The following is a 26,033-nucleotide window of genomic DNA, read 5'->3' as shown; positions in this document are numbered from 1 at the left end:
ACACCCAAATCACAGTATATCTATCTATCCCTTTTCGAAATCGTTGGAAGATAACCGAGTTCCGTTATATATGAATATCCCGTTGTATTCTTGCCAGTTCCTCCTTTCTATCCATTCTTCCGAGTTATATTGCCCTATGTACTCCTTCCATGACCGCCCTGCGATCCCCTTCCATGGTAACCAGCATCCAGTTACCCAAATACAACGAAACGTTCAACACCATGACAGTAACCAAGACTCTTTATTGCCCATTAGTTATTATAATTGACCCCGACGCCATCGTTCCTGGCCATATCTTCACTCAACTGACCATCTCCGACGAACCCCATCACGACCATCATTTGACCGTTTCTCTCCTCCTCATCCACTTACACCATTAGTTGCCCCTTTCTTTCCTCCTATCTTCTTCCTTCATCCCAGCCCCAACTCCAGTCGTCTTGTTCTCCCATCTACGTCGTTCCCCTTCCCCATCCTCTCTCCTTTCCCTACTCGCCGTCCCACCCCGGCCCTCATCTCTGTCTCCGTCCTGTTCTTCGTCATCTTCATCATCTCGCTCTAAGTCTTCTTCGTCATCACCAGCACTGCTCCCCGCCCGACTCCCTCCATGCGTACTTCCCCTGCCAAGATCTTTCAGTAAAGTCCCCAGACTCTCGACTAGTGGCGGCAGCGGCTCACTTTCGCTGTGCGAGAGCGAGGGGAAGTTTTCGCGGAAGATGGAGCAGGCTGTTTGAAGGGGGAGGGATGGGTTTGCGAGGAGGGATTCCACTACCGGGTTAAGGATGCTCATGGTGTTGGAGGGACCGGATGGATGCGGTGGTTGTTGCGAAATGGTGAGTGCTGGAATTCCACGGCCTGTTTGTAGGAAGGTACGTATCTCGCGAGTCTCTTCACCGTCGAGAATCGCGAAGGGAACGTCCGGCGGTTGTTGGTACTGATGAGGCGGTGGCGGTGGTTGTTGTGAAGGTATTGTCTGCGAAGGTGGGTGTTGCTGCTGTTGTTGATGGGGCGTTTGCATCTGATATCCATGACCGGACGGCAGCGGAACCGTGACAGATGACCTCCTCGGATCCTCCATTCCACCGCCGTTGAACGGCTGCTGCACATGATGACCCATCCCAAAGCCTCCGCTAACCCCAGGACCGCCACGACCCATCTCATGCTCTCCACTACCCCAAAACAGCGACGGTAAGCTCGGTGATCCCGGATTGGGACCACCCAGCAACCCATAAACCCACAACGTCAAGCTAGCAAAATACACAGCCATGGCATTAAACCCACTCAGCCCCGTCGGAGGCAGTGCCCTCGCCGCTCTGAACACTTGTCCCGCATGCCAGACGGCATACCTCGCATCTGTGCTTCTCACCCACCCTCCTCCGTTTGCTCCTCGTCCATTTCCTTCACCCCCAGTGCCCGAATAAGGGTCTTGATGGAGAAAATACGCCGATGCTCTCCTAGTTTCTTCTTCACCTGCTTTCCCCGCATAGGACTGGAGCTGGTTAAGATCAACATGTAAAGCCACCATGAACATCTCAAAGGTTATCGGCATATTGGAGTTTGCGATCGAGACTGGGGAGGAGACGTTAGGGGCAGGAGAAGTAGCATGTGACCCTTCTGGCGCTGGAAACGGGACTGGATACCGTCGATGCGAGACCGGGGTGTACAGCTGGCTCTTGTGCACGTAAACGACGCTGGCGGCAAAGTCCTGCGCGTCGCTGTATAGTTCCCGATGCATGGCCTTGAGTCCTTCACGGTGGTTCGAGAAGTTGCGCTGGGAGTAATGTCCGTAGTTGCCTGACATGCTTGCGACTGTGGAAGGCTCTTGGTAGAGCCTCATTCCGTAGCGGTAAGCGGAGATCTGGCCCCAGAAGGAGTGGAGAACGGCGGTATTGACGAGCTCAATGTCAACAAAGTCGACGAAGTCGTCGAGCAGGCCGGGACAGTGCATGATTTCATTGAGACGTGGCATTGGCCGATCGGGAGGTGGTGCACGTTTCATTAAGTGCAGGTCACGCCAGGCTTTGGCAGAGGGGGCTTTCCAGAGGTCGCGTGAGGAGGGGAGACTGAAGCAGAGTTCGGTGAAGGAGAGAAGGGGTGTAGTCTGAAGGGTGACAGAAGTTTGCACATCATGAAGGAACATATGTAGGGCAAGTCTGTACCGTTAGCGGGCGTGTTCCTGTAGGTTGACGGTTCAACATACCTCTTGTAAGACTCTCTATTGATGAACGTCCGCCATTTTCTCTCCAACACTTCAGGCGTATCCGAAGCTTGAGGAAGAACCGATGGTAGGTCTGCCTGTGTATAGACGGCAGCGGTGTAGACGCCGGCACGACGCATCATCTGTCCGTAACTTGGTCAATATCGAGTGCCTGGTGGTGGAAAGGGGTGGCAACCTACAATCAACAGGGGCTGCAAAAACGCCTCCGCCAATTCCGTTTTCCTCTTAAACCCGCTCCACATGCCAATAGCAAGGTGCAACGCAAAGCTTTGAAGACATTCCAGCTTCCGAGTATTCGAGTTTTGCGATTCGAACTATTTGTGTCTAGTTGTCAGTCAAATGTTACCCTACCTTCAAGTGGAAAGAAACTTACCAAACTACTTATCCTCGTCCTCACAATCTCCTGCATCGACAGCCCAAACTGCCAAATAGCCGGAACCGCAATGAAGCTAGCCCCATTCGCCACAATCGCACCCAGCAGCTCCGGCAACATCTCGGCCGGGTTTAGCGAAGGAGAGTGTATCCAGCTATCGCACTGGTACTCGTCATGCACCAGATGGGCCTGCAGCAGAAAATTGAGCACCTCCAACGACGGGAATGACGGCACGCGGTGAGGGTCGTTTATTTGCGACAAGACTATTGCGAAGAGCCGGTCCCTAGTGTCTGAGTCGATCTTGATCTTTTTCATCAAGGTTGATGGCCGGCTGGGAAGCCGGGACTGTGCGATGGCTGTTACGGCATCCTCGTCGAGATTTCGGAGCCCCGCTTCCGTCTCTTTGCGCACGTAGTCTTGCTTGTCCGCGGGCTCCCAAAGCCAAGGGGAGCGCTTGAAGGCGGCGTGACGCCGAGCTGGGTCGCGGTGACTGGTCTTCCTGTGGGCTGTCGGCCTCGAAGACGTGGTTGCCGTGTCGGTCGTGGATTGCGGGCTCTGGCTGTAGGAATCGATTTGGGGCACGGAGAAGCCGTCAAAGTTGATGTCCCAGGAGGTGAAGTCGATGTCTTGGAACCAGGGGTTTGTGGGGTTGGAGTGGACTGGGTAGAGGAGATCCTCGGGGAGAGCGTTCATCATTGGCCCTGCGATGAGATGGAGGTGATTGATTGCCCCTACGTCTTGATGTGGTTGGTGATGCGCAGGTGGGTACGGATGCTGTAGATGGTGTTGTGGGGGATGATGTTGCGGATGACCATATGAAGTCGATTGCTTGGCAGGAGGCATGCCGTAACCGCCGTTGAAGCCACCGTAAGACGATGACATGGTCCCGTCGACGGGCGTCATGGAGGCCGAGGCGGCAATAGGGGTGCCATTTTCGGAGGGCGTGAAGACGGAGCCGGCATCGGTGCCATCTGCCGTCCGGTATTGCGGTGTCTTCTTGTTGGAGGTCTCGCAGACGAGGTTCTTGAGCCGACAGCGGGTGCATGGTTTCATATCATCGCATTTTGCCTTGGACATGGCGCAGTTGAGGCATGCTTCGGCGGCGCGATCGCTCCGGCGGATTATGGCGCGTCCTTTGCCATCGTTGTCCCTGTCGTGTGTTGTCTCGTGGCGCGTGAGTAGATCTCTGCGGTGGGATATCAAAGTTAGTGATGACTGTGCCGGAAGGGTGGGCTGGGACGTGGAGCATGGGCCGGACGAAACGAGGCGATACGTACGCGCGATTGAAGCGCTTAGGACAGCGAGTGCATTGGTACTGGCGGGCATTCTCATGGGAGCGCAGGTGACGGGTGAGGTGGTCGGCGCGCTCATAGACGCGTTTGCAGATCTGACAGACGTGGTTGGAAGTCGAGGCCGGGGCGGAGGAGGGAAGCGACTCGGTCTTTGGCCGTTTGGCTCGGGGCGGGCCCGCTGTTTGCTGCTGCTGGTGGTGGCCGTGAAGAGGAGGAGTGTCAGGGAGACCTGGAGGAAGCGTGCTTGAGGGCGGGACGGCGGCGGGAATAATGGCGATCGGAGGTGGATGGGGGTGGTTGGCGCTGGCGCTGGCGGAAGAGGTGGACGAGGCAGTGTTCGTCGCATAGTCGAGCGAGGACAATAGCAGATCGGAGCCCGCGGCGTCACACAATATGTCGATGCCGTTCTGCTCCGTCGTCATGGTCATGGTTGCTTGCTAATCTAATCTTCGGATTCCCAAGGCCGGGCGACGGGAGGGTTGCGCTGAGACCCGACAGCGGGAGACGGTCAACAGTCCGCCATCCCTGGTCGTCCACGCTGTCAATGTGTGCCAATCAGCGGCTCAATGGCTCCCCATGGCGGCCAATGGCTGCCGATGCTGGCCGGAAAGTGGAAGTGGTAGTGGAGGCTAGTAAGAGAACTATAGTGGGGCCGGCCCTGTGGAGGACAAGCCCTTGTCTTTCCACTTGCCAGTGAGCCCCAGCCCTGTTGCCCAGCCCTGTGCCCTTTCAGCGGGGCCTTCAGGGGGCCTGGCCCAGCTGACCCGGAGTTCTGCTCGGACTCCTCCCCACTTTCCCCGGATCTGCCTGCCGAGGGGGTGGCCATCAAGGTTCCATTCCCCACTTCCACCTCCTTTTGCGTGGACCCTTCATTTCTATCATTTTGTCATCTTTTTACTCATCGACAAATAATCAAGCATCAGCTTTTAACGGGCTTGACACCGTTCAATGTTGGAGCCACATGCCTTTCACTGTCTTGGTCCCTTTCTCGATTTTGAGTTGATCAAACAACTAGGTCCCGGTATAACTTCCTAGAGATCTCTGCTTCCATGGTTATCCAAGTTGCGGCTCACAGCCCAGTTGATGTGCATTGTTCGAGCTTCGAAGAGTACTGAACCAAGACACTGTCGTGATTTCCTATCTGCTACCATGGTTACCTATTTTTGTTGCTCACAGTCAGCTCTGTTTGGGTTGCTCAAGCCGCCCTGAAGACACGGGTACTAAAGGTAATCGCGCCTCCTCTGGTGGGTGGTTTCATCCGATTGCGGCATGTGATGCCATGGATATCTCTCCCCGTTACCTTCTCCAAATGGTCTTTTCACCCTACTTAATCCACAAAAGAAGTGAGGTGAGTACCCAACACGAGGCCCTCACCTGTTGTGTCTCGTATCTAACCTCTAACCCATTCGAGAGGCCTCTATAATCGATTCCCTTATTTAGTTTCATTGCTCGGTGGTGTGGTGTGGTGTAGTACAGTGCTGTCTGTCGTCATATCTGTCTGCTTATCTCGACCCAGTAGGTAGAGGTAGGTTCGTCCCATCCCATGGGTTGCATCCATCCATCCATCCATCCAGCAGCAGTTTATCAATGACATTGGACTAGATATCTGCTTTTAGTTGGTCCATATCCAGCGGTACATTCGGTCGATCCCGTCGCTGAGAAAACAGGGAACGCCCATGTAACTGCACAGATGTTTAAGAGTGTGTGTGATGTGCGAGAAGGTGGGGGGGACTGGGGGACTGGGCACTCGGGAATTGAGGACGGGCCAAATTGGGCTCTTGAGACTAGGGGTTTGTTTACTTTTCCCCTTTGATTCGATTCCCTTCTTCCTCTTCTTCTTGTTTTGAATTGGTGAAACCCAAGTTCACTATGGAGAACTACTTCCCGGTCTTGTAGTTACCAGTGAGGCGAGGTGAGGTCATGATGCTACTTCACCATTGTTCTGTAGGTAGAATCTTTGCTTTGTGTTCTATAAGGTGAGGTCGTCTTTGTCATGTGTCTAGACCCATTGAAGGCCGCCTCATCTTGCCCAACAATCTACAATACGACAGAAGAGCCACCGTTGTGGGTCATGAGCTGATTTTCCCATGTTTTTCATCTATCTGGGAAACACTCCGATATGAAAGGATCTTCACCGGTCGCCTGTGGCTTCGGCCCTGTTTTGGTGTCAGGTTGTCTTCAGTCTGTGTTTGTGGTCTTGTGTCTGTGTGATGGAGTGTGTTTGGTGTGCCGTCGTGTTGGTGGTTTGGTTATTAGGCTGGTGTGCCGTGCCGTGCCGCGTCGTGTTGGGGGATTGGTGGTTGGTGAACCGTGTGTGTGTGTGTGTGTGTGTTCAGTGATATTCTTCCAGTTTCTTTTTTTTTTTGAAGATCATAGACTGCCGATTGGAGTGTTGTTGCCCAACTTATAATGAGCTTGTAACCTCAAATCGGCTGCGTCGTAATTGGTGTTCTCACTGTCTGCCTGGAAAGTAATATATGTGTTTGTATGTGCTTGGTAGGGCAACGCAGTGTATTTGCTGGATCGGTTGGTATATCATGAGCAGCCTGTGTCTCGCCTCATCCTTACTGATGGGTTCTGTTGTGTTATTGTGTGATCGTGCCACGGACAGCCTCCTCCTTTTCCGCTGTCTCGAAATTTCTCGCTGTCGGATGCTGGACCCAAATGTTTGCACATTCGTAGTGTCGTACCTGTTATTCAAGTGGTTCATCCAGTGTAAGCTGATATGAACTGGAGGAGAAATAGGCAGTGTTACGTCGGAGATGTGGAGAGATGAGTTGACGGGCGCCACTCGATTCAGGGTAATGCCACATCAGTCCCGTTGGTCCTATGTCTTGTTACACCATGTTCTTTGTCAGGAACTGTCCGGTTTTAGGAAGAGTGTCTCAAGCCTTCATGTTAGCCCTCGTTACGAAATGCCACTAGTTGTAGCCCAATAGGAGCCCTTCCGGTATTCATGTAGTGCTTGAGCGAGTATCATGGTTTCTCCATAGGTGCAACAACTTTCGTGTGCGCGTGAGCCACAAGTACTTTTTTTATTATCTCCTATCCCAATCTAATCCCCAACTTATCGTCTCGGATATTCCATCGCCCTTTTTGTATGGTTCCCTCCTTCCCTTGATGTTCATCATCCTGTGCCGGATTTCCACCTGATCGGCCCCCTTTAAGCCATGCCCGCAACACCGTGACCCCAAGGATGGAAAACGAAAATCAAGCAATCCGAAAAGGCAAGGGTATCAAAAGGCCTCCCCAAAATCTAGCATGCTTCCCAACTCCGACCCGTTGTCGTCCTTTTTTTGTCCATTCCGAAAGCCATGGCGCGAGGGAAAGAAAAGCCCAGTATTAAGTCCTCCGCAGTAGTTCTGTTGAAATGATGGATTTCGGCATTTGGCTTAAAGGCACTCATGCCTGCAGACGGGGCAGGCACGGCCTCGGATTACCCATGTTTCAGTGCCCTTCTTGAGACATTCTGGGCAACGAACACCGGGAAGCTGTAAAGCACAAGTGTTAGTCACTGTATTTACCACATGGCGGTGTTGCACTGCATATCAACTGCACCAACCGGACCACCACCCTCTTGTATGTAAAATACAAGTAACGGAAACGTGGGGTGGTGGCCCAGGTGGGTAAGGGTAACAGTGAACTGTCTTGGTACTCACATTGGCAAAGTCAACCAAGGCTCCCTGTCCCTGCCGGTTGACCAGTTCCTGCTGCTCGGGCTTGTTCATGTTGTAGTGGCAAGCGTGGGCGGGGACTGTGTGGCACATTTTTGTCGTGTTTCCAGGTTCAAAGTAAGATTATGGGGTTGTAGGAAGTGGAGTGAAGAAGTGTCGAGGTGTTCAAGGTCGTGGAAGCGTATGGGTTCAAGTGTGCTTGTAGATTGTCCGAGTGGTCAATGTCTGTTGTTGTTGTCGTTGTTCGTTGTTGCTGTTGTTGTTGTTGTTGTTGTTGTTGTTGTTGTTGTTGTTGTTGTTGTTGATGATGATGATGATGGTGCTGAGGAGGAGGACAAGAGCAAGCAGAGGGCAGGTCTATATATGCATTCCTGGCTGATGTAGCATGAAGCCGGACTCTTTCTCTTTGAGCGGGTGACGAGGCGGGATTGCGTTGGCGACAGTAAGGATCAAGGGAGCTAGGATGAACCGTGATCGTTCTCGAATTCTTCGGACGGGAGACGGCTGGCGGTAAGGGAACGGAGATGAGGAACCAAGGCCATATACTGGGTGAGGCTCCGTCATGGACACGAGGGACGATAGGAAGCCGTCGTCTGATGGACGGCGTCTTTCCGAACGGCGAGACAGCGGCTCGACGGTTTTATGCATTAGAACTGGCGCACAAAAGACAGCACACAGGTGGGAAAGTCGAACGGCCGGACCGGGATCCCTCTCCGGGAAACGGCAACGACATGTCTCCGACAAACGATGTCCATATGGGGGCCGGCACCTACCGATCACCAGCCCACAACCTGGAAGTGGTGACAAATTGGGAGAGAGACAGACAGACCCGCCGGGCGAAAAAAACACTCGTTTGGTCGTTGGTGAAATCACAGCTTGGTGTAGATGCCGGGCTGCCATTGGTCAACAGGATTCTCCGAGGACTCCATATCGCCTATGTATGTCTTGTTCCATCGTTCAAACACTCGAGACAAACCTAAGAATGCAAGGACCGGGCGCGATTTGGTTCCTGGGAAAGTCTCAACGGTCGCAGCTTGTCTAGCTTCCACTTGTCCAGCTTGGCAGCGTGCCATCTAAGTACCTATGCTGTGTACATAGCGCACTGCAAGGCGAGGCTAGCCTGGTTCAATTCTGAGACAAGTGTCGTTTGCGCAGGGCTCGCCGTCTGCCGGAGAGTTGCAGGAAATGGAAAAGTCCAGGGCATGTTTTTTCCATGACATTGAAGCCTGATCATGCAGCTTGCGGCTTGCTGCAACCGTCTTTGGACTCTTGACACTGGCACAGCGCAGCGCTAGACTACGTACCTTACCAGAGACTGCCCAGAAACTACCTACCCAGAGATAGGACATCGTTGTTCGAATCACCCAGTCCCGGTTCGTGATAGTCCAGTTCCACTCATCCTCTTTGTGTCTTTTTTTTTTGTTGAGTCGAGGTCTGGGAATTTGCTTGGCTTGAGAGAAATTGGTTTGCAATAAACGGGACTACGGGGTGTGGAAGGGATGTGAATTGTGACCAGTCAGTAAACCCAGTCCTGGGACTGGCAAGAGCGCCCCACAACTACGGTCACAACTACCAAGAAAAAGAACCTACTCACTCCAGTTCAGTTCCGCCTTCTCCAACAGAAGGACAGATAGATGATGGCGGCAAGAACATGAAATTACACAAGCAAAAAAAACTCTGCCTGAATTGGGTGCTACGTGTGCGCCGGTGGCCGCCATCTTCTCCGACCCGTCCTTTCCCGTCTGGCTGCTCTCAATCCATTTCTCCCAAGAACCAACTGACAATCCCCAGGAGCCTCCAACGACAGAAACACCATTATCCACATTCCCGACCTGATTTAGTACCGCCCGTCCCTGTTCGTTGTCCGCGAGTCAATATGTATGATATGATGGCTCATGGAGGCTGCCCCGGCTTCCCCCTTCTTCCGTTTACACTGTCACTAGCACTTCCACGATGCGCCCACTAGACTTGGTATGTATCCCACAATCCCACAATGACCCCCTGCGCGTCTGGGTTCAATTCCCGAGCAGACGGTCAACGTCCAACGCCATGGTCGATGGTGATTCGTCCGTCACCATGAACCTCTGCAGTCTGCACATCACCCATCGAGATCAAACCACCCAGCCAACAGGAAAAAAATCTTTTGCCAGCATCTCCGAGGGAAATATTGGCCAACAGGACAAGATAAGACCGTTGTCTGCCCTTCTGGTCATGCCCTCGTTCTCACTTCAACGCCCGAGCAAATCAGGAGATGAGAGCTCTGGTGGATCAAGTCACATCCACTCGGCTCAAACTAGACATCTACCGAACCTATAGCCCAAGCCGACCTCGGCCGGCTCATGATCTCAAGTCTGGGGAGCCTCATGCTAATCCACCTTACTTCGTCGAGTCGTTCTTTTACACATCACCTCAACCCCGCACATCTGGCCCCTGGGTCTGCTCGTCAACCTGACGACTCAACTCCCGACTCGCAACGAGTCCACTGACATCATATTCATGGACATCACTGCTGGCCTCTTCTCCACACTCGAACCGTGATTGCCATATTCTATCTCGATCTCATCCTTACCTTCGTTGGCGTTTTCTGAATCAAACGAAGTTTGGTTATGCCAGCTGTCACGTCTATACCCTCGCAATTCGAGTATCCTGCAACCGCGTTTCTGCAGCCCATCAGATTTCAAGATACCCAACAAACGCATCGATTCATATGTTTTTGGGCACCTTGGTCTATCTTTTTTTCGGCTCTTATGACCGGCAAGGTGTCACTTGACGTGATGCTCTCAAGACTCCCGGTGGACCGAAGAACAGCGAGCCCAACAATGGGGACCGTCAAGCCCGCCCCTTGTCGGCGTTTCTATCGGTACACTAGCGCCCCTGCATCGTCGTTGTTGTTGTGATATCAACTTTCATTCAGGACCGCCCTCCTGAAACCAGCAACATTCACGGATGGCCTGACAGGCCTCCGATGAGTTTGAAGCTCTATCGGAGTACAATTGAAGCTGTACCGTAACGGGCAAGCCCTGGCGAAAGAGAAGGGCTCAACTCATATGCTCCACCCAGATCTCATCGTGATGACGATAAGATGCTTCCTGAATACCAGCGCTGTAGCGAGGTATCTGGCATGGTGACAACCGTGAACCAATGCTGGACTTTTTGCTGAGAGGAAATCCCAGCAGTGGCAGAGCGTGCGATATCGCTGACTGACAAAATTTGCACCAATAGGTCACATGACGTTGCTGACTATTCAAAGATATGCCATCCTCTTTCTCACGCTATGCTTCACGAAAGAGCTTGAAATCGGTTTCAATTCAACACCGCGATCTTGCGTTTGCCATGCAGATTGAATCTCTCCTCGCCGACAACGTTCGGGACGCCTCCAATCTGCCGCCCACCTCGTCCCCGACATGTTTGCACCAAATAATCACACACTGTGTACATGCAGGAACAACTGCAGGGAGGCTTATTCACTGTGCCAGCAAATGATCTGATAATGGAGCCCCATCTTCCAGACCCTGACCGTCGTCAAGAGTGTCGACACCTCTACGCGAGCATGAGAAAAATTGCCTAGGAGGTTGATGGATACTTGCTCACGAGCAAGTGAGATAGATCCATATATCCCTGAACTATGTTGCCCTCCCGGAACCCTCGGTCATCGGTACTTCAGGGCAGCCGTGCCCTTCCAGAGCCCTCTGTATGATTGACAACTGACTCCGAGGAGATGTCTCTCCCAAACGGCGCAAACATTGAGTACCACTTCAAGACGATCAGTTTTTGAAGACCAGACGAGTAACGGGAACAGATCCCAGCCTTTGTGTTGCACGGAAATATCTGGCAACGGGAAACTTCGTGACCTGCGGTTGCGGTCACGGAAGGATGTGGTTTTCTCCTATCCTTCCTTCCCTTCCCTTCCGTCCTTCCTTCCGTCCTGGAACCAGACTGTTGGGAACGAATCAACTCGCAGTCCTCCGCCATCTGCTCCTTCATCTCCATGGGCCTTTTGCTTTCTTCCCTTCTCGTGGCTGTCAGTACGGTAAATACGCAAACCGGCTTGCCCGATCTGCCCGTCTTGGCCCGGCGGCACTCCGTTTTTTGTTTCCCCATCACATAACCTCACTTTCTCCGTGTCACTCCGATATTAGCGAAACGTCGGGTGCCGTCTTCGATATGAAGACCGGAAGGGAAGTAACGGGCCCCGATAAAATGTGACAAGCAACAACACAAGCAACAGATAATGCTCAACGCCTTGGGGACGAGTCGCGTTGTCTTTCCGACCTTGTCAAAATAAAAAAGAACAAAAATATTTTTTTCCTCAAAAAATGTCGGTAAGATGACATGACGTTGCTCCTTCCCGAGCTTTGTGTTTTACCGTGAGGATTGTTAGTAGGATTGACTGCACAAGTTGAGCAAAGCACTCACGCTTCTAACCCAGTGTTTTTTGTCACCATACGGAACTCGTAATGCGTAAGGCAAAGGTCTCGAACACGATCAAAACTTGGTCAAATAAAAATGAATTGACTGTGTTTGACCTTCCGTGGATCAACTTGGCCCTGACACATGAGATCGCCATAATAGACAATGAAAGCCATAAAGAAGGAGGAAAAGAAAGAAGAAAACCCCCAACCAACACAACTACCAACTTGACATGTTATTACGACAATAGGACACAAGAAAAAAAAAGACAACAACAATCGTGGTCGAACCACTAACTAAGCTTTTGCTGAACAAACGTTCCAGGAGAAGAAGCAAACCCCAGACCTATGTGATAAGTCGGGGATAAAGAAGAAAAAGGAAAAGAGAAACGAAACACTAGACGATCGATCTCCTCTGGATGGGAGGGAACTAAGATGCTAGAAAAAAAAAAATGCAAAAGGAATGCGCCAGCCGCGAATCGAACGCGGGGCCCATCGATGGCAACGATGGATTTTACCACTAAACCACTGGCGCTTAGCGTTGTTATTGAGAATTTTCGCAGGAAACTACGCCTATGAGGATGACATTAGTTAGGGGGTATGAGGTCAGGATACCCGGTCGTGGTGGACCACAGTTGCTTTCGGCTTCACCTACCCAACACAGGCGCAAAATACAAAGACTAAAAAAAAATTAGGGGAAAAGTTTCAGTTACATCCCTCCGCACATTGAAGTTCATATCGTATCGATATCAACCTGTTAGTGTAGAGACCTTAAATGGATACCGAGTTGTCTGAGTTCTCAAACAAATCTCAGAGGCAGGAGGGAGTTGACTCGTGGCTAGCGTTTTCTCTCCAGGGAATTCTTGCTATGTGTGATTCTTCGTTATGAATTTCGATAAAAACCTGAGGTCAAGCATATCGGTTTGCACGGTGAATGAAGCGAGAGAAAAAAACAGATAAGTAAAAATTGTTCATTTCTTACTAACTTCATCGCCAGTTGCTCAAATTCGAGGACCAACTGCGAGCAAACAAAGGGTATCTGATCCTTTCCAAACACATTTCCCATCCAAGAACTTCATCAGGGAACATCGCTCTGTGTCCAACTGACTTCCATATCCAACTTGTAAGCCACTAAAATCAATGTGATACCCATACGATTCCACCTGAGATAGTCTTTACTTTGCTTTGCGCATGTCTTCTTCTTCTTCTTCTTCTTCTTCTTCTTCTTTGTCCTTATACCATGCAGTCGAAAAGAAACCTGCTACCTTGAACGCCATGCTGAAATGTTCTCCACGCCAATACCGGAGTCAGGAAAAACGCCATATTAAAATATGGATATCAGGAAAACGAAAAAATAAAAATGAAAATAGAATGGATGACGACCGGGTGCCGCTGTCATGTGGCCATATGTCACTTCGACCCGACGGCAGTCTCGGTATGTGTCCGGTTTGTCGGGAAGCCCTGTCGAACATTTTTCTCGACCCTGATGAAAAGCTGCGATGCGGAATGTCCGCCGTGTCGGCGGAGTGGCCGACGGGTAAGGGGGTGATAAAGGTCGAGACATCTATATCCCCGCTGCAAGCGGTCGAGACGGATGCAAGCCCAAGCGAGAAGCTCGTTGCCGAAGCCACTTGAGGAGGGCTCTTCAACTTTGAATCTAAAGGAGACACGCCTAGGTTAGCAACAGCTTCGTGAGCCGAAGTAGGGTGAGTTGAATGATTATGAGTGGATGAGAAGCGGGCGAGAATGAGGGTGCGTGTAATAAAGCTTGAAGGGGGAGAAAGGAGAGGGAGATTGAAAGTGAGTGGACGGAGCCGGCCGACCGGAAGGAAGCCGATGTCGGTATGCGAGACTCCCGTGTCACACAGTCACACTCGTCCGGGGGAGGTCACTATGTATCCCTCGCTCTCGGACAGAGACTTCTTCCACTCCCAAAAACCCAGCACATTGTTCGAGAGTTTGCTGTCCGGACAACTTTGCCTGAAGCATCCTGCCTGTCACTGTCTCCCTGATATGGAAAGCCAACAGAACATTAAACATGATGGAGAACAAGAAAATGACCAAGGAAGTTTGCCCACGGCAGCGGCTCCATGCATCAAAGTCATCACATCAAAACAAGACAACAAATATTCAATTCAAATGGACAGGTGGGCAGTAAAAGTTCAAGCGACCGGTAGTTGTGGTCTGATGACACGTCGTGTGAAGATGGGCAGAAGTTCAAAAAACGTAGGGAAGAAAAACCGGAGGAAGTAAGAACATAGAGCTTACCTAACAAAGCTGAGCTCTTCCACAACCCCACTCACGCCCAGGAACTCGAGCGGATATGGATTACGTTCCCAGTCTGGATTCTCGGTTGACTGTGGTTGAGTGATTCGCGTCAAGTCACGCGCCTTGTCTGGATTTTCGACGTGCAACTCCACCTTCACTCGGGTGCGCAGCTTCTTAGCCTGCCGACCCTCAGGTACGGGGATCGACTGTCCTGCGAGAACAGTGATTCGTAGGTCGACAGTCTTGGTCGGTATCTCGTCTTGATCTTTCAGAAAGCCAGTGGGCTTGAGAATCCAGCCATTTGTGTCCGCAAACATGGCATCGTTGAGCATCGTGCCTTCGTCGGTATTCTGCCAGTTCATGGCCACCATCTGCACACCTCGTCGCCACGGAATAGTAGGATCGGGGTTGCTGCTGTCGAAGCGAAGACCTTTGGGATATATTCGCATAAAGTACTGCCTGTTGTGGTCCATGATCTTCAATCTGGCCTTATCCTGGGCTATCATATCCAGGAACTTGTCCTCGTTAACGCTGAAGATATGGCTGGGAGTTGTTGAGGATAAAGAGTTGACATCGTCAAAATGCTCACTGCGCGTATAAATGGCTAGGGCAGCAAGCATTTCGCAAATTGGTGGTTTGGAGCGCAGGGAGCTGACATTTAGAGATCGCCCACGCTGAGCTTCCTGTATCTCGCCATTGCAATCATCCAGCCGCTTCACCTTGATTAGAATCTTGTCGAGCAGTTGTTCCAGTCGGGGTTGCTGTTTTAGGCGATCGCAGTCCTCGAAAGGCTCTTCGAGTAGCAAACCGGCCCATTCCTCCTTCATGATCTCCACCATCATCTCTTGTTGCTCACGGTCCGCACCAACCTCCAAACTGACAATGATCGGTAGATGATTCGTTACGAACGCCTCTTCTCTAACAGCCTTGCAAACCTCCCTAAAAGGTACCGTGGTTGTCATAGTTCCATGATGGTGCACGATGGGTTCACCCCTCTTGACGGACCCGGATGATGATGATGTGGATCGATCCATACGGTCGCTCAGTTCCTTTGGATCTAGACTCGTACCGCTGTCTCGGGGAGTTCGCATTGTGTAAAGACCTGGCTGATCGACGCTCAGGCTTGAGCCATGTCGGACACTCGTTCGTGACATGGCGGAAACATTTGACATATGTCGGCGATGTTCCCCATTCGGAGACTTGGATGGGGTTCGTGACGGGGCACCATTCCACACGTCGATTTCGATGCATCTGCATCCGTTCCGTAACACCTATAAGGCCTGTTAGACATTGTCGGTAGCGGCGAGGGGTTGTGCATACATACGGCTTTGTATGCCTCTGCAGAACTCTTGGACGATAGTTGGTTTCCTTCCAAGTAAGTGTTGTGACTGCTACTGATAAAATAATTGCTAATCGGATAGGTGAGGTCGATTTCGGTAGGATTCAGAGGTCGTACAGCATTCCACGCTGCCTTGTTGCTGCTCCAAGCCCAGAAGAAATCCTCGAAGGTATACACGTCCTTGACTGGAAGAGCCGTGGTTGTGACACCTTGGGTTATCTCGAAAAAGCGGAGGAGCTTTTCGTGCGTGAGTAGTTTGTCGCTTCCGCGAGCTTCTTTCCAAACCCTCACGGCGTGTTTCTTGAACGCATCGTGGATGTACATGGGTTTGTGAGTAGCGTTGAAGACTTGTGCTGACGATAGCAGAGAAGCCATGAACAAAGCGGAGGTCGGCTGACTGGGAGAAGCGATTTTCATGGTTGTCATCCTCCGCATAAACGACGGTTTCTCCTTCTTCTTCTTTGCCGTGCGACGAAACTATAGGCAGTTAGTCAATTGCTGATGTCACGGTGCCTGATCAACCAAGACTTACCGGTATGCACGACATTGTTGGAAACCCGCAGCTCTTCAGATTGTCCAATTGCTTTTTTGTCTTTCTCCTTCGTTCGCTTGATGCCTCTCCCTCGGCGATGGGAAAGCCTCAGGGGTCCCGCCCGGTTCGATGGGTTTGGGTCTGGGTCCTCTTTTGAGGATGCGGCTTGGCCGCCCGGCCCAGCGCCCTGGGTGGTTGGGGACTTTAGTGGACGCGCCGAAGATCTCCAGGCACCAGGATTAGGAGGTTCGCTATTGTTCAGGGTGCTGGGTCCACTACGGTTGATGCCGGTTGCGCACAGGGGGCGTGAAGCTATTTCGGGATGTCGTGCTGGTATCGATGGCTTGGTATGGGGAAAACGAAGGAGTAGAACTAAAGTCCAGAAAACAAGAGAAGGGAAGGGGAAATGGAGAGCAGATGTCAGCAGTTAAGATAGGGACAAAGGGATGCTCAGCTCACTGCGTAACAGAGCCTTGCCCCGCGCGCAACAATCGAGAGCCAATGGATTGATTTTCTGGCAGTGCCAGCGTCCTTGACGACCGTGGCTCTCGTCGGTTGGTGGCCCAGCTTGGTGGTTGATGGTTCGGCTCTAAGCCCAGGAACGTCCAGTCAGCTTCTGCAGAGGCTGCAATCGCCTGGGTGAGACAGGGAGGGAACCCTAGTCACACTGCCTGTGGTTCCCAAGCTAGGCAAGCTTCTCTCGGTGTTGACGCTAGGCCAGCTGGAAATGCAGGTCAGATAGGGTGTCATCCAAACCGGGGGTGGTGAGGCTGGAGTGCCGTTGCCGTTGACGTTGCTCGCTATGTTCGAGTCTTCTGTTTGTTTGGGCGGATTTAACATTCCATTCTTTCATTTGAACTTTCAGTTGAACTCGCCCAAGACAGCGCAGTGTTGGCTGATTCAATGGTTAGGCATCATGGTTTTCAGCTCGAAGCAGTGAGGAGGTGAAGATGGCGATGATGCCCAGGTTGAAAGTTTAGAGTTTAGTGCTCTTTCTGTTGGCTTCTGCTGGCAGTGCAGTGCTCGTCTGCAGTGAGTGGTGCCTGCTGCTCGTCGTCGACACTCGGGCAACCACGTTCTTTTTTTTTTTTTTGGCAGGATGAAGGCGCGATGCGCACAATCGCCAACCATTGCACAACTGCCACTTGAACTGCATCTCCCCCACAATCTGCCTCTGCCCCTTTCCCCCTGTCCACTACTCTCGACAAGCTCATTTAGCAATATTTTGGTTTTAATGGCAAGAGTAATGCCCAAATGCGTTACTTGATTATCTCATTGGTACTTGATCTCCTGATACAATGCAGTACACCGAGCTAAGCAAAATCAAAGCCAACTCAAAACACCATCCATCTCAAACTCCAGCACCAATCGACAACTCCCGTTTGATTCACTGGTCAAGAACCAATGCTGATGCAGAGAAGAATGATGCATCAAAGGCGGTCCCTGTCTGCCGCTCCGGCCGCTGTGGGGGAGTCTCGGGAGCCCGAGAGCACCGCCTCACAGTCATCACTCCCCTAAACCGTGGATCCACATACAACCTTGTGATCCCCACTGAGAACCCCAAACAAACCCCAATAAATCACCCCCAGAACCCTGACCAACCACGACCCTGATACCCCAAGAGGTTAAACTCGAAGGCCTTACAATAGAAACAGACCACTGTCAATGGTCAAAACCCGCTGAATGCTGGCGATCACTACCGTTACAGATTGGCGACAACAACACGAGCTGTGTGATCACCCTTCATCACAGGCTCAGGGATGGTGAGGCGCTACAGCGGCTCGCCAACTCCGAGTTGTGTGGACAAATATCCACATTCAACCCTTGGGATACAACTTGCGACAATATAAACACCATACACTATGCCGGATTGCTCACCTTGTGGTATCATTTGAAGATATTAATAAAGGTGTCGACGGATTTGGCCCGGAGGCCGTCCCCGGGACAGAGTGCAATGCTGACCCCAGCGTGCCCGGTGACATATTTCCCTTCTGGGTCCTTTCTCATTGTTCCAGACCGGTACTCTGTGGGAGTCGAGCCAAAACGGCATGGTCTCGATTTATTGATCAAAACATCTCATGTTTTTTCGCTTCAATGCTGCTTTTCCATTTGCTTGTCTCAAAATTCAATGGAGGTTGGGCGACGTGGGACAGTTGTTCGCTCCATGCAGACAGTTCGCTGCCGTCGTTCACAGGCTGCATTGCACAGCCTCCATGCGACCTTCGACATTGATGAGGCACAGCAACACCGGCTACATGATAAAGCGTTGGACTCAATCGAGTTCGACCATGGTTCTCGGTTTGAAGAACAACAGTTGAAGTTCAAGAGAATAAGGTGCGGGAGATATCACAACGTCATAGGTAACTTATCTGTCAGGCACAGCCCTCTTTATATGGGTGATGACGGCGGAACTCGGAAGATCCGTCCATGCTCCGCAGAAGTCGAGTGTTTCTTGTGGTTGGATCCATTGACCTGTCCTGCCAAACAAAACCTAAGAAAAGCCGTGACCGTGATAAAATCTGACTCGAGAGTTGAGGTGAAGTCCAAGTCCTACCTGTGTTAAGTCCTATGTTTGATCACTTTACCCAAATCCCATCCTCCTTTTCATCGAAGCTCAGCCACGGCAGGAAGGACCGCCCCTTAAATCTCAAAGCCTCTTGATATGTCACGCACGCTTTGTTCGACGTGTCAGTTATTCTGCAAGAATTCAAAAGCAGAGCGCAACCAGTATCAAGATGACGAGGCGATGCTGTGAAATCGAGGCTCCAAGGTTGGGAAATGGTTTCCCGTCGTCGTCGGTGCTCCTGCCTCGAAGCCCCATATTGCAGTGCCGGCCCGCATGGAACCGCAAGCATGGCCGGCAGCTGCCACAAGCACAGACCACAAAAACAGACGCCAATCATCTGGCTCCACACAGAATAACCGCGCCTTACATAATCCGCCGCAAAGATTTAACGACACACAAAACTTTTCCTGGCTCAAGATTTGGACTTGTCAATCTCTCTTCCAACCAGTCAGCCCAACAACGACGACAACGACAATGTGCGAGCAACACAACCTCCAATCCTAATCGAAAGTTCAGAATTGGGTGGCCAATGCTGCATCGCACGGAGCAAGCCTGCGCTGGCTTGCAATAGACTGCTCTGGGGAAGGGCCGCAATTGACGCTGACATGAAGTTACTTTATCTCTCGGTCGTCTTTTGGCTTCCTCTCTCGGAACAGTTCGCAGCAGCAACGGCAAGCTCAGTCGCTCGACAACGGGTATGCAATGATGGGGCAATGGGTGGTGATAGCTCATTTGCGCTTCATTGCATTGCTCCTTTGAACCATACATCACAAGGTACGTTTCTTACTCTGCTGTTCTCCCGCACATACATACATACACCCCATATATCCTGTGATGAGAGTAATTTGCGATTGATGCTGCTGTGGTGGGACCCTTTCGCCGGGTGTCCTATACCTGGTAGTAATTGATAGTACATTCTTACATATTCTGAGTTTATATCCCATAACACTGTCATGTTATCGAGAGCAGAAGTTGGTTATTCTGTCGCTAACTTTCCGAAAGTGTTCTAGATGTTACTGTTGTCTTGAAGCTTGTCGTGGATGGTGTGGGTGGTTGAGGTATCCGCTGGTCGGATATGGATTCTTAGGCTTGAAAATAAGATTATTTTGCAAATATTTATGGTTCCAATTCTGCGAAAATGTTGTGCTTGTGACTTTGACGCATGATTGAAAAGCTCTTTGAGTGCCAATGTCAATTGTCATGATCGCATGAACTCGTTCCGGTTTGGAAAGGACATGGAAATATCAGACCGATGTTAAGTCCAATGCAGGCACATTCACGAAAACTACAATCGTTATATCTTTCATGAAATGGCTGAACCTCGTTCGAAAATTATTTCCAAGGGTGCTGGGCATGTGGTCAACAATTCGGTCTTCTTTACATGCCCATTTTGGCGAGAATGTTGATGAGCGTCGAAGGTTATTTGGAGATGCCAAGCGACAGGTATTGGCAAGCTACCATTGTATGAATATAAGCCCATCCACAACGAACTCTCTCAACAACATCGGACCATATCAGTTCAATCGGGTATGGTGTAGCGGTAACATCGTTGACTCTCACTTCTCAGGAGTGACTGCTCTCTCAACAGCCCCGGGTTCGACTCCCGGTATCCGAGTCTCAATGTTTTTTGGCACATCTTTTCCCCCTTCATCTTCCATCATGCTCCTTCTTTTGCATCTCTCTCTTCTTTTTTTCTTTCCCTACTCGCACATCCAGTTTGTGTCTCTCTCTGCAATCCGGTATTCGTCGATACTTGAGTTGTTCAAACTCCAAATTCGGTCGGACTTCTTGGTGCCTTCCTCCCACCACGACTTACTTTGATTCCGGAGCATTGTAGTGAAAAGGATCAAGATTCATCACCTCAACCTTCTCGCGCATACGCTTCTCACCTTCCTCCTCTAGCGACACACAAATCCGTCCGAATAATCCACTTCTCGCCCGCCGTCACCTCCCTGCCCTCATGCAACATACAGTCGTTTCCATGCTTATGCAGCAACAGCATACCCGTCTCCGGAGCTACGGCAATCGCTTCCTTTGCCACCTGCCGGTCGTGAGGGTAAAAGACGGTCTCGCCGCCCGTGCACCCTTCGCTGGCGGAGGTGAGATAGAGCAGTAAGGTCCAGGTCGTTTTGGCGGGGACTTGTTGTCGGTTCGGGCTCGGAATATCGTCAGAGGGGGGGAGGGTGAGGGTGATTTTGTTTGAGTCGTCGTCTGCAGTGGGGGATCTTTAGTAGGGATGTGAAGAAGGGGGGAATAAACAATAGGGGAGTGTAATTGAGGGAAACGTACAATGCGCATCAAAAAATTGCCCCTTTGTGTATCGATATATCCTGACATTTGGGTTCAGGCCAATGACTTCACCACCCCTTATTCGTTTTTCCAGTCAGTCAGCCGGTAACTTTCCTCAAGCCGGGGATGGATAAACAAGAACCTACCATAAATGCTCCAACCCACCCCCCAAAACCGCCTCCTTCAACCCCGTCTCATACCACAACCTATCGGCAAACTTCTGATCGTCAATCTGGAACCGATCATTGACTCGCACCGCCATCCCCCGCTTGGGTTTCCCGGGCGTGGTGATCAGCGGGAGCGTGCTCAGGAAGGAGACGTAATCACGACATAGAGATTTGGGAAAGAAGTTCCGGAGGACGACGACTTTGTCGTCCACGAGTGTGTCAAAGGTGAGGTCGGTGATGGGGAGAGAGGGCTTGAAGGGGGGCCAGGAGGGCGAGGCGCTGCTGGCGGGTGGTGCTGTTGCTGATGCTGTAGAAGCTTGAGCTGATTTGCCGTTAGTTGCTGGGGCTTTCTTTGGTTTGGGCATTTTGACTATGGGGTTTGGTTTCGATGGAGCGTTCTCTGGGTGCGAGGGTTGAGCTGAGTTGTTGATGCGATCTGTTCTGTCGCTTTTCGGATGTGGGCTTTCGGGGATGGTGTCAGAATGTGAATTGCAGCTTTATACAGTCGGGTTATTTGCGATTTGGATGACAGATAGAAGCAGTTGAAGTTGAGTGAAAGCCTCTCAAGTGTCCACTCCTAATCAATTACCCTAAGCCCTGTAAGATGTCGTGGATACTTGGTGATGTTGAGAGTTGCTGATGAGTGAGAACTGAGACAGGCCCAGGCTTCCCCACATTTTGGTATTGCCTTTCAGGGTTCAGATGCCCCACGAAGCCTCACTGAGCGGGCGGGGCCGCGAGATCAGCCCAAGCTGAACCTTCACGAGCTGAACCTAGGATACGGATATGAACCTTGCTCACAATGGAAGCCATGAGTTCACAGCGCAGACTCTGAGAAGATAGTCCAAGCTTGGAGATTGTCTCCCCATCTCATGCCCGAAAACAGCATCCGAAATACTGCACGACAAAGGAAAAACACTCCGTAGGGTTAGGGTTTGTACCTCTCTTTGGCGGAGATAAACCACCACCTGGTCCAAGCGCCAGTGCATGCAAATCTGGGGCAGGCAGGCAGGCAGGCAGCGGAAACAACTTCCATCAAGAGGCATTGCAGACTGCAGGAACGACCGGGAACAGTGGACAGGCTTTTCGTGGTATCCCGTCCCGGCTCAGTCACTTGCACGCAATCACTTCATCAGCCATCATCCACCCTCAGTTCCACTTTCGCTCCCAGCAATATCAGTGTCAATCCGTCTTCGCTGCTTCCGTTCCAACTCGCTCAGTCTTCTTCCAAGTTCACCACCCCCCCAGAACTCTTTCTTGGTAGACACACTCATTTTCAAGATGCCGATTATCTCCAACCTCATCAGCAAACTGGTCTGGGCCGACGGTCAGCCTCCGCAATCCCCACAACAACAACAACAACAACAATCGACCCCCGCCGCACCGGTAGCAACAACAACAACATCAACAACACAAACGCCCGTTTCAGCTTCTACCAATGCCTCACCTTCATCCTCGTCAAACGCGGCACGCTACCCACCCGCACAGCAGTGGGAGGAACGTCCTTACCCGCCCATCTTCTCGGAGCGCTCCTTGAAGCAACTCGGCCTCTTCTTCGGCGGCGCCACCTTCTTCGCCCTCTCCGTCGCCGTCTCCCGGCGCGCCGTGGCCCGACATCTCAAGGCCTCCAAGATGGAAATCTTTGCGCCCAACATGATAGCTGGCATGGCGCGACCCGGCAACATCAACTCAAAGGCCCCCCGAGACCCCATGGTCGCGGTCGAGGCGCTCAACCTGGCCACGCTCAACGTCATCAGCTTCGCTACCATGGCCGCCGGCGGCACCTGCTGGGCGTTTGACCTGTTGTCGGTGGAGGACCTGAGAAGGAAGGCGCGCAGGACGCTGTATGGCGGCACCGAGGCGAACCTGGATGAGGAGGCGGAGAGGGAGGTCGCTGAATGGGTGGCCAAGACGTTGGGGATTGATTTGGAGAAGGCGGAGGAGGAGGCCAAGGGAAAGATGTTTGGCGAGGAGGCTGTCAAAAAGCCGTGAATTGGTGGTCTCTGCAGCAGGAACAGCGGAGAAAGTTAACACAACTCAATGATACCCGACTTATCTTTCTTTGTCCCCTCTCTTTTCTTCTTCTTCTCTATCTGCACAACGGGTTATTGAAAGACAGTTCACTACCTGCACTCGCTTGTTTGCCTATGAGTTTTCGGAGCTGTTCCCGCGGATGAGAAACATAGCCAATGGGACATTCCCGGCTTCTCTCCCTTTAAAATCCCTCCTCCCTGTCAACCTGTCTGTGTGTCTACCAATTCAAGAGTGTCAGGGAAGGTCAACAAGAACCAAGAACTACGAAGCCCTCTCTTTGGCCTTTTCAGGGCTTCGTACGCCAGAACTCCAAATCTCATGATATCGGCAAGACAAGGAAATAGAAAGTGGCGTGTAATTAGCCCTAACAGACACCCTGAGTGCTCATGCATGCATTCTCAATCAGGAAACGAAACAACTGCAACATGTTCGCCGCCTGGCCCAGTGCACCAAACTGTTGTTGAACGAACGAACGAACACAGCAAACGCAGGGAACGAACGATGAACTGGTGTTCTCGAACTCGTGTCTTACATTTTGCGGTGAGTGTGTTGGATAGCAATGGTCCCTTTCTCTGCCTCTCTCTCCCCGCCTTTTTTTTCTTTTTTTCTTTTTTTTTTTTTTCTAATTTTTTTTTTCCTTTTTCTTTTCTTTTTTTTCTTATTTCTAATTTCCACCTTTGGCCCCCTCCATCGGGTTTTCTGCCGCCTGCCACATGGCTCACATAGCTTCCCAGCTTCCCTTAGAAGACCGCCGTTTGTCTTGCGATACATACCCTTCCCATCTCGCCATCCCTTGTACATAAAACTTTCATCGATTGGGCTGCGAACGTGCAGCAAGGGGTCAACCGTTTGAGGTGGCTTTCTTTGGTGTCTGTTGGGAGTGTAACCGCGCTACCCGCCACTCGCGCCGCAACCGCGTATACAGAGTCTACACACACACACGCATAATCATGTTATGATATTGGACATAGATCCGGATATGGTATGGCATGTGCATGTACGTCCCGATCCAGACTTATTCCCGAACGTCTTCCAGATTCTTACCACAATTTGGAATAAACTGCTTGATAGCAATTCGTGATCACGGCTCACGGCAGAAAGCCAGATGCCTAGGGACGCCCTCCCGACGCAGCAACACAGCCAAGCACTGAGTTGGCTGTCTGTTCCCTGAATCACCAGATCGACAAACGGTGTGTGTGTGTGCGTGTGTGACGACGCTTTGACTGATGTTGCTCTGCTCTGGGCGTCGAGAGCCTCTCAAGTCCGATGGTCTTTGTCTGTTTATTTCTATATCACGTTGCTCGTTCCTTGAAGATGTTATTCCATAACTCTTCTTGATCTTTAAAGATCTCCTCGCCGTGTCCTTCCATTTTCTGATCGACTCTATCCATCTCGTTGATCATCACCATTTCCATCATCCAGCCTTAACTATTTCCAATATCCTCACCACTTCCATCATAATGTCGACAACAATCCCAACCTACCGCTACCAATACCGCCCTTCCTTCTCCCAACCCTCCGGCTTCGGCTTTAGTCTATCTCCCCCAAGAAACACTTTCCTCCCCCACCACCACCTCGAATCCCCCACCAACATCTTCCTCCCAACTTCCGATTCCTCAAAAGATAAGCTTATCATCCGGCAAGTGGGTGGACCGGGGGATAACCACGTCCAATGGGTATCCAGATCCGACATCATTCCTTATCCTGACTCAGCTAGTGACAAAGAGTTTCCCTCTTTTGCTACTGATTCGGGTGAAAGTCGAGTTCGAGCTGGTAATCAGAAAGTCAACAGTAGAGACAGCAATGTGGCCAATGACAATGAGAAATCCCGAACAAAGACATCAAAAAGCTACACCTCCCCAATCCACGGCATCGTGCACACAGCAAACTGGGCCAACGACGTAGGCGATCGACTCTGGTTGAGGAGCGATCAACCCATAATCGAGGGGAGGAGGAGTGTCCCGGTGGTGAATTTGGATAAGGGTGTTAGTGGGGAGATCTGGTACGTTCCCACCCCCCTTTTCTTTTTTTTCTTTTTTTTTTTTTACCTTTCTCCTCACACACACACATACACACGACCAAAACGGACTGACACAATCCTCAGTATATCCTCAGTAACCTGGCACCCCCAAAAACAAAAACGAGTTAAACTTTTCGGCATCAACGCACTGTCCTCCATCACTTTCATCGGGGCAGAGTATCGACAACGGCAACGACGTGGTGATGGTGAACCCTTTCGCATGTGTATAACACAGGGGCAGAACGAAGGGAACGAAGAAGAAGGCATCATCGAAATGATCTCTCTAAAAGAGCTGGACTCGACGTGCTGCTTTGAGGACGTCAAGTTCAAGTCCACCAAGTCACTTCTACCTGATCCTCAGCACATCAAACCAATTATACCAATAGGAGGGCAAAACGAAACACATGGTATCATCACATCAAGAAGTTCAACGAAAGGGCCTGTGGTTTTGGGGGAGGGTAACAGCAAAAGCAAAAGCATGGATGCTGCTGACGACGACGACGACGACGATAACCTCCGCCATGCCTCCTTCGCGAGCTCAACCAAGGGAAAAGTAGCTTTGGATCTGGTAGCGCGGAGTTTATCCATTTTCAACTTCAATGCTGCAATGTTGGACTTGGCTGCGCTGTCTAATCAGGGTATGGGTATGGATTGGTTCAATGGGAACACAGTAGATGAACCGCCGGAGGCGTCGGATGAGAGTGACGAGGAGGATGAGGACGAGGAAGAGGAGAAGGTGTGGAGTGACTGTGAGTCACAGTACTCTGGAAGAGAGTCGGTGATCGAAGATGAGGTTGGGGATCAGTATGAGAGGAGTCGAGTAAAAGACAGCGGAGGAGGTGGTGATGTATAAAG

The 26,033-nt window shown here is 51.2% G+C and overlaps 7 protein-coding genes across 7 annotated transcripts; 2 read left to right on the top strand and 5 right to left on the bottom strand.

The window, feature by feature from the left end:
- Window positions 1-47: 47 nt before the first annotated feature.
- Window positions 48-4,308, bottom strand: NEUTE1DRAFT_149310 (uncharacterized protein; the record flags this gene model as incomplete). The annotated part of the gene is made up of 5 exons (XM_009856905.1): window positions 48-2,150; window positions 2,198-2,337; window positions 2,395-2,529; window positions 2,589-3,774; window positions 3,866-4,308. 5 exons carry the CDS (start codon window positions 4,306-4,308, stop codon window positions 377-379), a joined length of 3,678 nt encoding a protein of 1,225 aa, XP_009855207.1.
- Window positions 4,309-7,354: 3,046 nt separating this feature from the next.
- On the bottom strand, window positions 7,355-8,627 carry NEUTE1DRAFT_125244 (uncharacterized protein; the record flags this gene model as incomplete). The annotated part of the gene is made up of 5 exons (XM_009856904.1): window positions 7,355-7,371; window positions 7,540-8,058; window positions 8,088-8,207; window positions 8,328-8,345; window positions 8,531-8,627. The coding sequence occupies 4 exons, from the start codon at window positions 8,625-8,627 to the stop codon at window positions 7,667-7,669; spliced, it is 627 nt and encodes a 208-aa protein (XP_009855206.1).
- A 4,548-nt stretch (window positions 8,628-13,175) lies between these two features.
- Window positions 13,176-16,117, bottom strand: NEUTE1DRAFT_132466 (uncharacterized protein; the record flags this gene model as incomplete). Its single annotated transcript, XM_009856902.1, has 4 exons — window positions 13,176-13,620; window positions 14,232-15,502; window positions 15,556-16,047; window positions 16,103-16,117. 4 exons carry the CDS (start codon window positions 16,115-16,117, stop codon window positions 13,374-13,376), a joined length of 2,025 nt encoding a protein of 674 aa, XP_009855204.1.
- A 4,230-nt stretch (window positions 16,118-20,347) lies between these two features.
- Window positions 20,348-21,489, bottom strand: NEUTE1DRAFT_149307 (uncharacterized protein; the record flags this gene model as incomplete). The annotated part of the gene is made up of 3 exons (XM_009856901.1): window positions 20,348-20,879; window positions 20,958-21,034; window positions 21,104-21,489. 3 exons carry the CDS (start codon window positions 21,487-21,489, stop codon window positions 20,554-20,556), a joined length of 789 nt encoding a protein of 262 aa, XP_009855203.1.
- A 916-nt stretch (window positions 21,490-22,405) lies between these two features.
- NEUTE1DRAFT_125241 (uncharacterized protein) lies at window positions 22,406-23,189 on the top strand (the record flags this gene model as incomplete). The annotated part of the gene is made up of 1 exon (XM_009856900.1): window positions 22,406-23,189. One exon carries the CDS (start codon window positions 22,406-22,408, stop codon window positions 23,114-23,116), a length of 711 nt encoding a protein of 236 aa, XP_009855202.1.
- A 78-nt stretch (window positions 23,190-23,267) lies between these two features.
- Window positions 23,268-23,552, bottom strand: NEUTE1DRAFT_118451 (uncharacterized protein; the record flags this gene model as incomplete). The annotated part of the gene is made up of 1 exon (XM_009856899.1): window positions 23,268-23,552. A coding segment is annotated over one exon (194 nt), but the record flags the coding sequence as incomplete, so codon positions are not given.
- A 1,066-nt stretch (window positions 23,553-24,618) lies between these two features.
- On the top strand, window positions 24,619-26,031 carry NEUTE1DRAFT_141497 (uncharacterized protein; the record flags this gene model as incomplete). The annotated part of the gene is made up of 2 exons (XM_009856898.1): window positions 24,619-25,160; window positions 25,263-26,031. The coding sequence occupies 2 exons, from the start codon at window positions 24,619-24,621 to the stop codon at window positions 26,029-26,031; spliced, it is 1,311 nt and encodes a 436-aa protein (XP_009855200.1).
- Window positions 26,032-26,033: the final 2 nt, after the last annotated feature.

Source organism: Neurospora tetrasperma (assembly GCF_000213175.1).
Source record: "Neurospora tetrasperma FGSC 2508 unplaced genomic scaffold NEUTE1scaffold_81, whole genome shotgun sequence".
In the NCBI taxonomy this organism is placed as follows: Eukaryota; Fungi; Ascomycota; class Sordariomycetes; order Sordariales; family Sordariaceae; genus Neurospora; species Neurospora tetrasperma.
This window is presented reverse-complemented; position numbering and strand designations above follow the sequence as displayed.